The following is a 17,371-nucleotide window of genomic DNA, read 5'->3' on the forward strand; positions in this document are numbered from 1 at the left end:
AGCTGCCCCTCCCACCTAAGTGTTCTACATAGTGTACCTGCTGGAGCCTCAGGTAACCCACATCTAGCATACGCTATTAATCTCCCCAAACATTCACAAAGCCACCACTTTGGACCATCAATCACTACTGCCATAGCTTATCTAGGTCACAGCCTTATCTGAAGTGGAGGACTGTGACAGCCTGTTTAACTCTGCTGCCAGGGGAAACTGAAATGGCAGGATATTTTTTGGTACTTTCCACGATACTTAAAGAATTCAGTCCTTGGTCACTCTGCATGTCATTCCCTATCCACTCTTACCCCACCAAGAAGCATTTGCTCACTTTGCATTCAAAGCATCCGCTTCTCCCAGGAAGGCTTCTCCCCCAGTGAGGTAACCCCTTCTCCTCACCAGGTCGGCGACTACAGGCTCAGATGCTGCCTTTCCTCCCCTCTTTCTCTCTTTTTCTTCCAAGGGAAACTATTATCTGGCCCCAGCTTATTTATCATCTTTGTCCCATTAAGGAGTGGAAATCCTGTGTTTTCTTTCCTGACTGTAATCTGTGGCCACTGTGTATCTGTTACATTAATACTGAATAAGTGAGCATTTTCTCACACAGAATCAAGCATTCAACGCTTTCACTGCCTCAGGTTTTTACCCAGCATTTAGGGTTCTTCAGTTTTGCTAATCTGTTTTTCTTTACTGATTTTGATACAACAAAGTTGGTCTCACTCACTGAGCCCTTGATTCTGTGCCTGCTTGTCTAGGTGTCTCTATTCTCCTTACTTAACCCATTCAGGCCCACCTGCCCCGCCATAGCATGTACCAGGACTCATCATAAGATGCCGTTCTCTATACCCTGAATAAAAATTCTGCTCCTCAGCTACAGTGCACGGTTTGTCAAAGTATGGCCCCTCTATCCAGATCTCAATGAGATGTCCTAAGTACCCCTCTGTGAACACTAATACAGTATGTGACTGGAAGTAATCTCCTATATATGCCTTCGTACGCACCACCACATAAGTTCACGTTGTATCTTACCTCCCCCATCACAGAAGAAACCTGCAGATTCTGATGTGCATATACCCACACACCATATACCCTTAGTGCTAAAATGTTAACTTTTTCTAAGCAGTCAAAATCCTTATCTGTTTTAGTTACCATATATATGTACTACCAGCCTGTGTTCTGTTTTGTTTTTTTCTCCCAGTACTGGAGGACTGAATTTAGGGCCTTGCACATTTGAGGAAGATGTTCTGCCTTTTAAAATCCCAAATTTAGACCACACATCTTTGAAGAGTTTGTGTTCCTTGCCTAGTCACTTAATCATTAACAAATGAAAAAAAAATACTGAAATTTTTTTGTAAGGTCTAGGAAAGGCTTATCTTATAACTAGCCTATTTAAGTTTTACTAACAAAGCTCAAGCATGTTCCAGTTCAGAGATAAAAACAAACTGAAATTAAATGAGAAAGCAATGAGCACCTCAGCTAGCTTTTTGATAAAAAGGAGGGACATTAATTTAACAAAAATTACTAAAGGGGAACTAACCATGTAAGTTTATTATTATTCGCACTGAAAACAAAAGGCCTGAATTTGGTTCAAACCAGTGGAAAAATTTTAATCACAAAGTGTCTCTCTCCACGACAGAAGGCTCTAGAAGTTATCAGATGCCTGGTTATCATTTAACAATATATCACAAATTCCTCTTTATTTCAGACATACTTTCCCTGTTTAAAGCCCTGGCTGGCTTTGAACTCAGAGCTGCCACTCAACCTGTAGGACCCTGGGATTATATGGATGTGCTGCCCATATCCTATACCACCTACAAGTTAGTTTATATAAATTAAGTAATGAGCTTTAGGTACCAAGAAATAAAATGAAACTAAGAACTTCAAAAGAGGAGTATCACATTTACTGAGGTTTCCTGTTCTGTCCAGTGAAACTGAAATGTCCCCTGGAAGGGACATGGTAATGTTGATGAAGGAAAGGGACACATTTCCCAGGCACTGCTGCACCAACCTTGCAAAGGATGTGGGCCTGCTAACAGTCCTTTTTTTTTAATTGAATATAATCATTTACATTTCAAATGCTAAACCTTTCCCGGTTTCCCCCCTCCCTGAAAACCCCAACCCCTCCTCTCAACCTCTGCTTCTAAGTATATGCCCTCTACCCGACCCTAACTCTTCTCTTGACACCAGAGATCCAGCAAATAAATAGTGGGGTAACAATAAAAGCCAGAGGTATAAAACCTGCTGATTCCTTAGAAACACAGAAACAGAGACCAAACACTACAGAGACAGGAGCTCTGCAAATTGAAGGTTCTAATGTTTAATATATACCTTCCCACAGTGAAAAATTCCACTGGGGCATGTATCCATCAAAACTTAATAGAGAACGTGGACACAGTATTACCTAAGGACCCAGCTATACCACTCCTGAGCATATACCCAGAAGATGCTCCAACATGTAATAAGGACACATGCTCCACTATGTTCATAGCAGCCTTATTTATAATAGCCAGAAGCTGGAAAGAACCCAGGTGTCCCTCAACAGAGGAATGGATACAGAAAATGTGGTATATTTACACAATGGAGTACTACTCAGCTATTAAAAACAATAACAATTTTCACTGGGGATCTATTCCACATGCAGACACCAAACCCAGACACTACTGCTGATAAGAAGTGATTGCTGACAGGAGCCTGACACAGCTGTCTCCTGACAGGCTCGACCAGCTCCTGACCAACACAGCCAACTATTGGACTGAGTGCTGGGACTCCAATGGAGGAGTTAGGGGAAGGACTGAAGGAGCTGAAGGGGTCTTGTCTGGTATCAATGGAAGGGGAGGCCCTTGCTCCTGTGAAGGCTTGCTGCCCTAGTGTAGAGGAATGCTAGGGCTGTGAGGCAGGACTGGGTAGGTGAGCACCCTCATAGATGTAGGGTAAGTTGGGGACAGGATAGGGGGTTTGCAGAGGGAAAACCAGGAAAGGGGAATAACATTTGAAATGTAAATCAAAAAAAAAAAAAAAAAAAACAGCTGAGAGTTCCCTTGTCTTACATATTTTCTAGTTCTATCAAATCATGTCAGAACTTGCCAGAACCAGACACTGTTATCTTAGTTTATTTGTACAGTCATGCCAACCATAGGACAAAAATGTCATAGTTCACCTGGCTTGGCATGCCAAAACCTTACTTTTCCTGCAATAGCTACAATTGTATTGTATGTGTATATTAAGCTTATTCTTCTAAAATATGACAGAAATCTCACATCATGACATATTCAACATCTTACTTTGAACTTTACAAGCTCAACTGTGACTTGTTTCCCAGACACCCTGCTAACTGCACATGTAAGTATGGATGAGCAGGTTAATTATGAGAAATTCAACATTTAGTTATTTTTGAATCTTTGACAGATCAGATATAAAATATGTAGATGGCTATGTTGTATTTATTAATTGCTGCTGAGATTAAGAGCCTTGGTTAAGGTTACATGACACCAATTAGTGACCAGGCACAGAACTGGGGTATCTGCATTCTCAGTCTGTACTTAACCACAGTGATTCTAAGCCTTGACAGACATCATACTCATAACCAAAGGTCAGAAGGAAATTGAACAACTGACTTCTAATTCCTAAGGGAACTTTGCTAAATCCTGGGTGAGAGCTGGAGGGACCTGGATCACTGGTTTCACTTTTATCCCAACCATGTTTTCCACCTCTATTACCAGCTGGAAACTGGGTCCTGTGATTTCTTTTCCTTAGTTTGTCTCCACATAAACTCACAAAGCTCTATTACAATGGATTTAATTTAAAACTTAAGTAGGTAACTGAAAAGCTGCCCTGTCTGACCGGCCTGTTCTCCATTTCTGCTCCCTGAAGTATCGGTTGCACGGAATGGATACTTCACCTGTTAAATAAACCATCATGACTGCAGATCCTATTTTGTTTTTAGAAGTCTCACTCAACATTTCTCAGTAACGTATAATCTAAGAAGCCTTACTAAAAAAAAAACAAACAAAAAAACCACCAGAAAACTACCAGCTAAAACAAAATATTGAGATTATGTCATTACAAAAACAAATAAACAACAACAAACCAACCAGCCAACCAACCAACCAACCAACCAACCAACGAAATAAAGCACACCCTTCCTCTCCTACGCTGAATCAAGAAAGGACTTTTGAGTATTAAATGAAAATATAAGTGCTTGGACTTCCTTCAAAACCTTTCTTCCTTTCAGGTTAAAACACACACACACACACACACACACAAACCACACCACACGCCACTCTAATGTGGCTAAAGGAACAGTTTCAAATTGACAATATATGGAAACAAATGCCTTGCCATTAAAGATATAAAATATTATGTGTTGAGTGTTGTGCGCAGACATCTGTCCTTCATGAGACATGTGAATATCAGCTGTGATGCAGAACGGTTTTATAGCACTGTACGGTTAAGCAGGCTGAGTGAGAGGACGCCTGCTCATAAGCTTTCCAGTGACTTACTTGACTAAGCTATTCAAGTACTATATATAGACAGAGCTAATGCAAATTGATCTGATTGGTCAGATCAGAGGATTAGAGACAATCTTTTATAGGATGAGTAATGGGAGTAATTTCATTATCATATTTACATTTTTCCTGCCACAGACACAATAAGTTCCTCCTATGGTCATTTCTGCAGAGAAATCAAATAGTCAACTTTAATACCAAATTCCTACTCTATGGGAATGTCACTTTAAAATACACGGTGAAAAATGGGCATTCTATTCTTCATTTAGCTCAAAAATAAAATCTGTTAAGCAAGCCAGTTAAAATTTCTCAGGAATATATCATCTAAGAAGTCTCATTAAACAAACAAAAAACAAAAATAAGAAAAAAATAAGATTATGTCATTAAAAAAAGGGGGGGAGGGGTACCTCCTCTCCTTGGCTGAATTAAAGACTCTTAAGTCTTCCTTCTGACAGCTAGGCATATAAGTGACAAGCCGGGTAACAGAGCTGGCAAGTGGCCCACAGGAGTGTCTGATGCCAGGGACCTCTATCAGGCCACGAGATCTCCTAAGAAAAAACTGGAATACTAAGATGGAAACATGCTTTGATAGCAAGTTGGAGATACTAATTTTTATTAGTGTCAATTTGTTTAATGGTGTAGAAATAAGGGAGGAATTCAGTTTGATATAGCAAAACCAAAACCAAATGCTTTGTGCTTTGCATTTAATTTTCTTAAAAAGTGAAATGTGAGTTCTAGGTCAATCTAAGAACCATTAGCAACAAACAGCTTGCCTCAGTGGATCTTCTGCCCCTGCCAATGCCATGGGCTGGCCTGGAAGAGTCAGGGCATGCAGCAGCATGCCCCTTTTATTCTGGGTTACATAAGCAGCCAACAACATCACTCTGTTCTGGGATACTGCACTTCTAGCAAAGAGGCAGTAAACAGAAAGCAGACATTACCATGGGCAAAGCCAGCCTACTGCTGAGGAGCAAAATTGCACTTTTCATGTGGGCCGAGTATCTGCATTGCCCTGACAACAGCTTTCATCCACTCTCCACGTAGTGTTAAATGGTAGTCCCACGCTTCTGCCCAGCACCCACTCCTTCCATGTATCCGGTAAAGCATGACTCTTAAACTTGAATAGTTACTAAATATATTTATGTATAAGAAATTCATGCCAATTTACAATGATAAAGTATTATCCCAATATTTCTAACCTCTGCAAAACACCAGAAATACATCTGGACGCCATCTGGATATCAGTATCTCCTCCTCTGCTCCACTCACTGGGTCCACCCAACCTCTCTCCACCCTGTACTTCTCTTAGCTCCTCCTCCTCCTCTCTCTCCTCTAATCAATGGCCTCTCACTGCCTCAATGTGAATGGATAGGAAACATCTTGCAACATTTCCATTCAAACAGGTGATTGAAAAGCTTTATGAAGATGGGCAATGTAGGTGTTACAGAGGACAAGGCACCACACTTGTAAGATGGTAAAGTGCTGTCAGCTTAGTTTGTATTATAACCAGAAAAAAAGAACAAGCTTATCAAACCTCTAAAGAATCAAAACACTCAAGAGTTATGGTAAACAGAAAGAAGAATCTGGTTACCAAATATTTATATGTTACTTCAAAGAAAACACAATCAGGGCCCTTGAAATCCAAGATGGCAACAAAGGCCTTGTCTTGTGTAAACTAAAATTAAACACAAACAAGGTCCTAAAAAAGGGATGGGGTTCTATTCATGCTGAGGTGATAATAAAGCCTGTGACAGATGTTTACAGGTAAATTATACCTGTAATTCAGAATCAGATTCTCTCTTAGAATGCCCATTACATTGACAGATTGGTCATGAATTTTCTAGTAACTGTAATCACAACATACACTAATTGTCTCAACATGGGGTGATCCTAATTCTCACCGGTCTACGGTAAGCCATATCTGCTTCACAATTTTGTGAAAAGCTCGGTGTGTACTTTATGGATCACATACAGAGATGTGACTGCGGTTCCCTAATGGTTTTGTAAGGCATTTTAATAGCCACTCCAATCGGATCATTATTCACGTTACAGTGGCAAGTCTTACATGTTTAGAAAGCTTCTGGATAGATGGTTTACTACCTTCAAAAATAAGGTTTAGATATGTGTGCACACAAACATCGTCCAACATCTGTCACAGGCTTTATTATCACCTCGTAACTATCCTTATTTTAGCATTTACAGTGTATTTTCTTGCCTCTGCCTTCTGGGTGCTGGGACTACAGAACTGCACCACCATGCTACCTAGCATTTGTACTCTTCTAACAATGTTTTTATTCTGAAAGTAAAGAGATCAGGCATGGCACAGAATCTACTCTATATACATAGCTCGCTTGTGAGTACATAATGAATCTATGCAAAGTTCAAGGAGCACTTTCTAAAAAGGGCAAGCAGGACAATCTAAAAGCATCTCAAACATGTCTTCTATGTGGAAAGAATCTGAACTAGCTTCCAAAGCCTGCTAAAAAACTGTAAAACCCTTTGCTTTCCAATCTTCTGCTAAATCCAAATTCAATATAAGTCCCATATAGTAAGCATGGCAGATTGTCACGCTACTGCTTCCCACTCTTCTCTTCTGTAAGAGGGGCACTGCCAAGTCTCCCGCCCCCTCTTCTCTGTAATAAACCCTCTATATTCTAAAACCTTGAAGCTTACTTCCAAGCTCATTATTTATTCTCAACAGAAAGCACCCACTTTCCTCCAGGAGAAAAAAAGTGACTATATTTCTAAACCCAACCATGTCTACAAATCTGTCCTTGTCTATTTCATTGGAGGTGCTTTCCCCAATCAAGGCTAATCTTCCACTGACCCGGGCGATCCAGCTCTTCCCATGAACCCCATATTGATTACTGCCTCTCTAGGGTCCACTCCAACCTCTAATTCTTGACAGGATAATTTTCATCAGCAGTGAAGAGTTCTGGGACTTTACATTTCAAAGAAATTCTTTAGAAATAGGAGGCAGGGCTAGGTTACCCAAGTAACAATAAAAATGTCCAGGGCTTTAGTCCTATTGCTTTTCCTAACCTAATGGCAATCAACTTGATGTCACATTTTTCATACCTACTGAATGCTAAGCTTATCCTAGCACATATCTCAAGTTCACCATCTGAATTTTTATTCTCCCTCTACTACATTCTCCAGTGTTTAAAAACTGAACCAAATCATTCTTAAAAGCTGTCAAGGTTCACATTGCAGTTTGAATAAAATATAAATCCTTAAGGACCCTAGATAAACGTTTCCCAAACTATTCTGAGAAATATCTATGACAGAAGATCTAGACATTTACATTCTACTGCAGCCTTGTTTACAAGAGGTCTACCTAGGTCCTTTCTGATAAATGGGTAAGGAAAATGTAGTATATACATATAGCAGAGTATCCACACTTTTTGTGAGAAAATGGTTGGAATTGTTGATCACATTATAAAAGATAAACCAGACACGTGTTTGTTTTTCCATACTAAATCAATCATAGATAAGACATGATAAATACTAGGGACTGGAAAGAAGGCTTATGGGTGAGTAAGAGTGTGTCTTGTTCTTGCATAGGTCACGGGTTTGATTCCCCAGCACCAACATGGTGGCTCACAACTGTGCCTACTCTAGTTTGAGGAGATCCAATGCTCTCTTCTGACTTCTGCATGCATCAGGCACACATGTGGTAAAGACATACATGCAACAAAACACAAACATTAAAAAAAACTAAATGTTTTCAAAATAAAGAGATAATGGCTCAATGAATCAAAAAATAGGCAATACACTATGAATAACAAGGTTATACAATCTGAAATTACTCCATCAAATTAAAATAGTTAAACAGATTTTATTAAATACATGCTATTTAAATAAAAACTAGTGAAATGCTAAGAGTAATAATAACCCTTTCTCATCTTAGTTCTTGACAGAAAAAGCTTTAAAAAGCTATACTTTTTAAATTATATATAGGAAAATATAATTTTGGACATCAGCAGGAAAAAATGGATTATATATGTTTGTATATACGTGAGCATGTATTTGTAGTACCAGAAGAGGAGAAAATATAAAAGAAAATAAAATTCGTTACTGATAAAGAACTAAGAACCTTCTGGAAGCTATATAAAATGAGAGCATTGAATTAGAAACCCAGAACCCACCTTTTTTTTATATACTCACAAAGAGGAAAGAACTTCCTAAGAGGAGTGAACTACTTAATTACTTTTGAATGCACTCAACCAACCTACCTACCTACCAAGCTAGCTAGCTACCTATCTACCTAGCTACCTACCTACAACCTCCTGCAACCCCTCACCCTCAAAAATTAATACCAAAATCAGAACAAGTTATAGTGGACACACTGACAAGGAACTTGACAGAAAAAAAGATAATACATGTTGGGCTTGTCAGTCAGGATTTTTGAGTGATAAGGAAAAAGAATAGACTACCCATAGAATTCAATTAATTATGAATGTCATGGTTTTATACATTATTAATCTCACTTAAGGAAAGAAAGTTTAAGACTTGAAGTTTTATTTTGCCCCCATACATGATACTGCACAGTAATGACTGAATGGACAGATATGAAACACTTAAGACATAATTGTAAACTACAACCTAAGAGAACTTTAACAAGAGACAGAAGATCATGATTATAATTTTACAATGGAATAATTCAATCATTATTTACACTTGTCTATTCCACACATATTCCAGCTTTCTAATTTTGGTATGCTGACAAGCCGAATTTAGAAGTATAGCTGTTTCTTAAAAGCTGAGGTTTGCATACCTGTAATCTGGCAGGGAAAAAAGAGTCAACCCAGCAAGTTTCAGCTGAGACATTTCCCTCCTTTAAACTCCCTTGGTGCTGGGGCTGAGCCCAGGGTGAGCACATGCTCAGCACCATGCTACCCATCTTCCAGAATAATACCTTTTGGATGGTAAGTAACTCACATCTTACAAGTCAATAAAGTCCTTAGAAAATGAGTAACATTTTTCCTCATAAAAAAATTAAAATTCCAGACCATAAAATGAAGACGTTTATGTCAGACAATATGCACTAGAGACAAATAAATCAGGAATTTTGTTGCAGCAATTCAAATAAAAATGTGCTGCAGTTTGTTATTTTATGTATTCTTGGGAAAAATCTAACACCCAAAGAAAAGCAACCATTTGCTTCTGCCAATGCTACTTTGAATAACCTTTTGTACATTTTTGAATCTTATTTATATTTAACTCCAAAGCAATTTGTTTTTTTAAAGTCAGTGGTGCAACATTTATTTTTAGTCATGCTTCTTCTACACTTGCTTTTCTTTCAAAGGTTCCAGGGTAATATTTTTATTTTTAGAACTAGGGTGTAATTATGACACTCACCTCTAACCTGACCAGTTTTTATTAACTGCAGCACTATTACTTAACAAAGAATACAATTAAATAGTTCTAATAAATGTTGATGCTACAATCAACTAACTTCAGTTGCACCACCACTAATTATGTTTGTCCATAAAGTCTATGCAAACAAAATACTTAATATTCAACAGACCATCATCACAAGCAACTGTAAACATTAAGGAGGAAGCAGGATACAAAGAGAAGACCTGCAATCGGGAGCTTATGCCAAGAAGCCTTAAAGATTATGTTCAACATTTTAGTCTTTCTAAACAAATCAAAACAGCACAAGATCAGAGTAAACCAAAGGACATCACAGATTGTCATACTCCTCTGATTTTTTTAATAGAAAGGAAGAAAACCCTTCAGTTGTTTAAAGAGTACAAATGTAATTAGTCTCAAGTATTACTTCAGGGCAGAGAAGAATTTCACTATAGAAACAAAAATCAGAAATCTGATATAAAAATAAAGACTATTTCAGGTAAGAATTTTTCCTTTCAGAGGCTAACAAGCCTTTCAAAACAGTCAACTTTAATAATCTGGTTATTAGAAGTAAAAGCATTTCAGCAAGTTAATATTAATACTATAAAAATAATTCTTGTGTACATTTATGTGTGGGTGAGTTAATTTGTACCAGGTACATGTAGGAACCGTGAAGCCCAGGAGGACACTGGATCACCCCTGGAATTGGAGATAAGGTGGATTAATTGAGTTGCCAGTGGGTATTTGGAACCAGCTCCAGATTCCAGGCAAAATCACTAGGTACTCTTAAGAGCCATCTCACTGCAGAATTGTTTCAACAAACTCATGGGATAAATGTCAAAATTAGCAGACACAAGGATTTAACCTATGGCTTCACGCCCACTTCACCATTAAGTCACACCACAAATCCCTTACTATGAACTTTCAAAGTTAAAAAAATTTTTAATTTTTTTTAAATTTTTAAAAATTTAAGCAGTGTAATTTGCCATTAGATATAATTACAAAATTAAGTCTTTAAAAGCAATACACTATTTCTGCTTATTTTAATTAATGGTAATGAGCTAGAAAGCCAAGCCATTACTGAAGTTTTAAACAAAGTTATGTTTTATAAACATGACATATGAACATTTAAAAAATCTATTAATCACAACTTAAAAGCATTAAGATACAAAGAAAATATAGAAAACAGAAATGGTAAATATTTCTTAAATCTGTTTCTCCTCCATCTGTACACAAAATATAAATGGAAAAGAAGGTTTGACACCTGTAGAAACCCAATTACTTAAAAGATTTATGATCAGTCTTTGTTTTTAAAAGTACTTTTTCATTAATTAAAAATGTTAAGAAACATCAAAATTTGGCATTTCTATTTTACGACAGCTTTTCAAATTTCTTCATGTGTGACAGTTTGCAGTATTCACATTTAGTAAACTACTAGATCCAGAAAGAAAAAGAACTTCCCATAATACAATTAAATTTCTTACATTTCTGGAGAGTAGAAGATACAATTTTTGAAACTGCTGCAACTTGAAATGAACATGAATCATTTCATACATGATTGCCCTTAGCAGAGAACTGCCATGTCAGAAAATGGTCTGTCTGTGTGGGGTGTGCATGTTCCAAATAAATCTTAAACTCTTGGCTGTAAGGCCATGATGCACGGTAGTCAACCTTTACCCTGCACCTTCAAGTAGCTTTGGTTTCCTTACACAGTGCACATAGAAGGTAGTGGAAAACTGGGGGTTGGGATGGAGAGTGTAGAGTCACATGTAAGTAAACTAATCATAACTTTCAAAATGTCATCCTTCAACTTAAGGTCATTTAGGAGGCAAATCAAGACTCTTAAAAAGTAGGTAATAAAGCAAATTCTCCTAACTCAAATTTGCAGTCAACTAAATAAAACCATTCCATAAGGCGGACTGTTCAAGCTGAGAGGAGCACTTAGTATTTCTTTTAGTTACTCTCTGGGCCAAGAGTACTGGCATTCAGTAAGAACAGCAACAAGACAAACCACAAATCTTTAACGTCAATATTAATAGGAACAGGCTTTGCTAATGTTGGTCTAGCAAAACGTCTAATTCTGTATGGCAAACACTAAAGCAGGAACATAGTGATTCAATAAATCATATCTACCAGACTACATGGAAACAGGTGGTAATTTTCAGAATTAGTAAATCTTAATCTCTCTCTCTCTCTCTCCCTCTCTCTCCTCCTCCCCACTCCACTCTCCCCTCCCTCCCATGAATGATTACACTGTCCAAGCAACATTTTTTCTTTTCCCTTTGCTTTCAATGGGTTAAGAAATAAATCTTTAGCTTAAGTAAACATACACTATTATAAATATAACATGAACCATACTGACATTTGTTAATTAGTACCGACAGTTTTTTTAAAATACCACCCATTAATGCTAATTAACACAAACAAGAATACTTTCCTTTTCAAAAATATTTAAAATGTATTTAGGGAATCCCTCTAAAATATGATCTAGTCAAACAGAAAAATGTGCCAACAACGCATGTATTCAATTTACGTAATTTGGATGATAATTTGAAACAAGTTGTGAGAACATAAAAAAGCTTTTAAAGGTAGACTTCTCCTTGTCAGCCCACCCCATATACACTCGACTGTACTGAGAACAACAATGTTATTCTAAGCAAAGCAATATATCTTATTGATCTGGCAATGGTTCCCCCTATTATTTAAATAACAAATGACATCAGTTACTTTCTCCCTCAGAAGCAGAAACAGACTGCAAACAGAATAAGGTGTTTTCTTGGTTTCTTTTCCTTTCTTTTCTATTTGACTAGGGGCAGGTCAGTCAAGTCTTGATTTTAAATAATTCAAGTACAACCAATGGGAAAATTCCTCCCTACTATACTTCATTAAAAGTTAAAACTCAAATGAAGACTTTCTGGTTTCTAGTTTCCTTTCCAGGCAATCTTCAGGACAGTAAGTATTTTCAGAAAAGATAATTTTTTTTCTAAGTTAAAACCCCAAGTGTTTTGTTTTGTTTGTATTTTAAATATCACAGGTACTTTTACATATATATTAAAAAAAACAATAAAATCAGCTTAAAATAAATTTATTGTACAATACAAAAAATAGGCATACTGGAAAATAAAGGTACATTATTAAATATACAAAGCAAATGAAGAAAGCTCAACAACACAAATGTTTTAATCCAAACACTAAGATAAAATGCACAACATTTATGCTAAAAACAAAATGTTTCAAGAAGAATATGTATTTCAAATGAAATGTAAATGATGGCAAAAAAAAAATCAGAAAAAAAGGAAAAGAAAAAATATGCTGTCATGTAAATGCTTGAATATCAAGAATCAATAATGGTAGGAAAAATTAAACCCCACAATACTGGGTACTTCTCAAAGAACTTTATTTGAAAAGAGATTAAGAATAATAAAGGGAATTAAGATAAATCTACAAACTGGCAAAGCTTTTCTTTCCTTTTCGTGTCTGCAGATACATTCCCAGTATCTTACCTACTCTGATGCTAATACCTTCCTATACACATTTTTGAATGCTTGTTCTTAACAGCATTCTTTAAAGATAACAGCTGACTTAACCCTACTTCATATTTAAGTGTACATTCAAGCATTACTAGAATTATATATAGAAAGGGCCAAAAATTAACAAAATAGTTTGAAGTTTACACAAACATGCACACCATATGAAAATTAAGTCATTTTGTAAAGTAAATCCAACTTCTGAATGAAACAGCAAAATGTACACACAAAAAATGGAAGGAAAAAAGTAAAATCTTTTTTCCAATTAAGGTGTTCAATTACCTAAGTCCCAAATATTTCTGAATATAAGAAAAAGAAATGCTCAGTGTCCGCAGGCAGGGCAATGGCAAGACTTTTAAAGCATACAGCTCAGAAATGCATATGAACACCAAAGGAACAGAAAAGCAAACCTTTTCTAAAGCTCACTATCTAAATACAAATATTAATACTTAAATTAGCCAAAAGGCTTTAAGGTCAAACTTCTGAGAAGAAACCTCTTTCTTAATATCAGAGTTTCCAATTTCAAATCAGATCAGAATTTTCTTGTATTTTATTTAGAATCTAAACCAGTGAACTATTTTTTCCTGCACTTTATTTAGTTACAGAATCTGCTCTACTGTACACATCTCTTAATTTTAAAAAGCTATAAGGCTTTCATTCTCAACCACTTGCCCAAAATTTACAAGTTTAAAAGTGAATTTGAAAAAACAAACTTGAAATTATGATAAAAACAAAATACATGAAGGGAGACATGTAAATAAATCCTACAGAACTTTAGTATCACTTTGCCAAGATAGATTTAAAAAATATGTATATTTGTTTACAACCAGATTAAATGGAATCTATAGTTCTCTTGAAAAGTTTTGATTCTCAATATTGCATTTTAAAAATAAACAGAAGCATTCCAATTCAACAAATATTTTAGTTGTATACTTAACACCTTCAGACTATATTCATGAGTATGCTAATAAAAGTTCAAAAAGAACAAAATTTATGAGATGTTATAATTATCACAAAAATATTCATTAGCAGTTATGAAACAATAAAATTACTAAAAGCTAAAAAAGCAAAATTTACCGTTCATACTTAAATACAACAAAAAATTACATGAAGAATATGAAAATACAATCCATTTTGAAGATAGTCACTGACTCTTTCTGAGCAACTAACCATTACAGCTTTTAAATAACAGAACACGCCATCCTCACACGTCTGCAGTTCTTTGGCTGGAGTGTTTCAGTGATGTGAAACATTCCTAATACACTGTGATTCTGACAGGACCCAAGAGTTTTAAAACAAACAACAAAAAAAAAACAGACATATTTAAAAGTATTTGCAATTTAAATATTCAAAGCCATTCTACCACTATAACTGGCATATGTATAAACTAAAGCTAATTTCATAATCTGCTATTCTTTTAAATAAAATAATTTTGATTACTTTGCCCTTTTAGTTTTGTATTTAGCATGAAAGTACTTTCTGTCACTACCAATATCCTACCAGTTATAAAACTGGAAAGGAAAAGACAAATCTAACAATACTTCATAGCTTAATATGCAGGCTTCAGAACTAAGAAGACAATGTGGTTAGCAAATTATATAGTTAAAATTTTAATGTAATTAAGGAAACTGCATTTTTTGAAGTTTTAAAAAATAAAGCAAATCTGCTTTATTTGTAAATGCTCTTTTAAAAATTAACAAATGCTTTTTATACAAAGATTACAGCAGAAAAAAAAAACAAAACCCTTTTTTAAAGTTTATGGCTCTAGTACCCAAGGTTGATAACAATTGAATACTTGAATAAATACTTAGTTTGGAAAAATAAACAAGAAACAAAACCAAAAGCCTCAAGATGTTTCCGATGTTAAAAGGAGAAACGTTCTGTTCTGCAGCTAGAGCCCATCTCTAGCTCCTCTCCCCCAGACTCTCCATTCTATATACTACAGTTGTAGAGGTGTCGTCACTTGACTCAGGTGACACTTTTTTCCACACTGTGTCTTTTAAAGCAAGTTCTTGCTGGAGACTCTCATAGTCCAATGGTCCAAAGGAATGCTAGTTGTTCAAGCAACATACACAATTTATTAGTGCACTTGAGTGATGAAAGGTCCAAGCTATAAAATGTATTTTTCAATGAAAGTTATTAAGATCTGTTAACATCTTCACCCATCATTGTCTGACATCTTTCATATGTTACTCATGTTGATTGTCAGGGAAGTTCCTACACTGTTAGCATTTCAAAGTTCTCAGGTATTAGGAAAGGTTACCCTGATCAGAACTAACACAAATTTAAGTTCGCAGTAACAAAATGTACTTAATACATATTTCAAAATACTATTTGTAAGTGCGTTTCTAGTATACAAGGCAATTTTCTTCATGTGGGATGCAAAGGAATAGAATTAAAATTCTCAACAGCAAGTCCTTTGGTCCAATGAAAAAAAAAAACAAACTTAAGTCCTGATTTTAAGACTAGCTCTAAAAAAAAGAAATGTTCATGCACATGGGACCACACACTGTAATCAAGACCTTATGGGCATTTGGCATAGAATACTACAGCTTTCTCATTACTACCATCAAAATCATGTGATTAAACATCTGGAAAAAACTGTGGTCTCTGGGGCCTTTTTCTTATTTAGTCTCATGTACCTACCCATTTACATATCCATGCACAAACTAGACAAGGAGCTAATTAAATTTAATCCCAAATAACTGACAAATATTAGGAGTAAAAACAAGACTTGAAAACCAGCACTGCTAAACTAACAATTTCCTGTTTAAATATCACAAATGATTTTAATATCTATGACTGACAATAAAAATAGAACTTATTTATTTGAAATTGCAAAGCCCTGAGGCTGTTAAGCTGAAATTTGACATAAGCAGGAGAGGCTACTTCCTAGTCTTAAAGGACATTTAAAGGGTCTAAGGAAGGACTGGCTTACCCTTTGATCACCTCCTTCTCTCCGAGGATCAAGTTTTTTTGCAAAGTGTCTCAAATTATCATAGTTATGGAAGTTACACAGAGAAACAAGATCCTGTAAAGAGTTACACAGAATGCATTAAGAAGTCAGGTAGTCACTGTGCTTATTCCTATTTCAACAAGCCATGCCTTATACTGTGCACCTTCATTGCTACCTCCCTCCTAGCAACTACTTGCAGGCTGGTATAACAGACCAGAGTCAGGAAGAGTACAGACATCAGGGTAAGAATAGAGATTTACTTGTAATTCTCTATTGCTAAGTTTTTGAAGACTGAAAATAAATTATAGTCTGGGAAATTAAAACGCTCAGCAGTTAAGAGCATGGGGCTGCTCTTCTAGTGAACCCTGATGTGATTCCCAGTACCTACATGGCAGCTCACAACTGTCTTTAACTCCAGTGTGAGAAATACAAGTGTACTATGTGAGGATATTAGTTATAGCACACACAGATAAGCAGGCAAAACACTCACACATAAAGTAAATTTTTAATAAATTAAGCAATAAAAAATTTTCGGAAAGAATAATTTAACAGAACCTGTTTATAGAGACATTTGACGCTTTTCTAGAACCACCTCCAATACCACCTATTTAACTAGCCTATAGGTAGGAATGTACCAAGGGTCTACAAATAAAAAAAAAGAAAAAAAATGTAGCAGGAATCCCTGGACAGCTTAGTTTATATGCCCACTCATTTTTCCTCACTAATAAAATGTGCTTACGTGACAAAAGTGAATTCCCTTAACACTGTTGCCCATCTTGTCAAGAGGAGGAGACCAGCACATCATGCCCATGACGTTGGGGACAACTAAAAGAATACCTCCAGCAACTCCAGATTTTGCAGGAAGACCAACCTGAAAATAATTCAAATAAAAGGGCTTTCATATAAATATTTTAATAAATAACGGTTATGTTGAGAACTGTTTAACAGGACCAACATAAGGACATACAGGACCAACCCTGACACCTGAGTTCAAACCCTGAGACCTACACCTACATGGAAGGACAAGAGAGCTG

General features: G+C 36.1%; 1 protein-coding gene across 3 annotated transcripts in view; it reads right to left on the bottom strand.

Annotated features, from left to right (window-relative positions):
- The window catches only part of Gls (glutaminase), a 71,008-nt gene that overhangs the window by 8,257 nt on the left and 45,380 nt on the right, over nt 1-17,371 (bottom strand). The window contains exons 13-15 of one of the 3 annotated variants that reach the window (XM_052192211.1): nt 17,077-17,208; nt 16,320-16,412; nt 12,924-15,432 (exon numbers count right to left, since the gene is read on the bottom strand). In XM_052192211.1, the coding sequence (XP_052048171.1) occupies nt 15,286-15,432; nt 16,320-16,412; nt 17,077-17,208 (372 nt within the window). In that variant the 3' untranslated portion in view covers nt 12,924-15,285. Of the gene's footprint in view, nt 1-12,923; nt 15,492-16,319; nt 16,413-17,076; nt 17,209-17,371 lie in introns of those variants that run through there. The other 2 variants (XM_052192212.1, XM_052192209.1) reach the window with 2 other exon arrangements.

This window comes from Apodemus sylvaticus, chromosome 9, assembly GCF_947179515.1.
Source record: "Apodemus sylvaticus chromosome 9, mApoSyl1.1, whole genome shotgun sequence".
Lineage (NCBI taxonomy): Eukaryota > Metazoa > Chordata > Mammalia > Rodentia > Muridae > Apodemus > Apodemus sylvaticus.